Here is a 316-nt window from a genome sequence, read left to right as displayed (position 1 = left end):
GCAGCCTGGCCGAGTCCAGCCACCGCCTCCAGGACCAGCGGGCCATGGAGATGTACAACGGGCACAGCACGCTGCTCAGTCACCAGTCGGGAGGGTGAGTGCCAGCAGGGCTGGCCTGGCACTGGCTTAGTCCTTGTCCGGTTGGGGTAAAACCCTCCATCTCTTGCCTGGTGTTACCTTGCTGCAAGGGGTGCAGGAGGAGGGGTGAGGTGGTGGGCACGATTTGGCCCCATAGTGAGGGACCATGACACGGGTTGACCCTCAAGTGTGTCCTGCACGTGGCCTTAGATCCTCTCACGGACACATTCAGTGCCAT

The 316-nt window shown here is 61.7% G+C and overlaps 1 protein-coding gene across 1 annotated transcript in view; it reads left to right on the top strand.

Moving 5' to 3' along the window:
* Nucleotides 1-5: 5 nt before the first annotated feature.
* The window catches only part of PKP3 (plakophilin 3), a gene marked incomplete at both ends in the record, with an annotated part of 2,571 nt that continues 2,260 nt past the window's right edge, over nt 6-316 (top strand). Inside the window, one exon of the mRNA XM_010177618.1 lies at nt 6-94. Coding sequence (XP_010175920.1) covers nt 6-94 — 89 coding nt within the window. The remainder of the gene's footprint in view (nt 95-316) is intronic.

This window comes from Antrostomus carolinensis, unplaced genomic scaffold, assembly GCF_000700745.2.
Source record: "Antrostomus carolinensis isolate BGI_N321 unplaced genomic scaffold, ASM70074v2 scaffold50271, whole genome shotgun sequence".
Lineage (NCBI taxonomy): Eukaryota > Metazoa > Chordata > Aves > Caprimulgiformes > Caprimulgidae > Antrostomus > Antrostomus carolinensis.
Note: the sequence above shows the minus strand (reverse complement) of the source record. Positions and strands in the feature narration are given on the sequence as shown.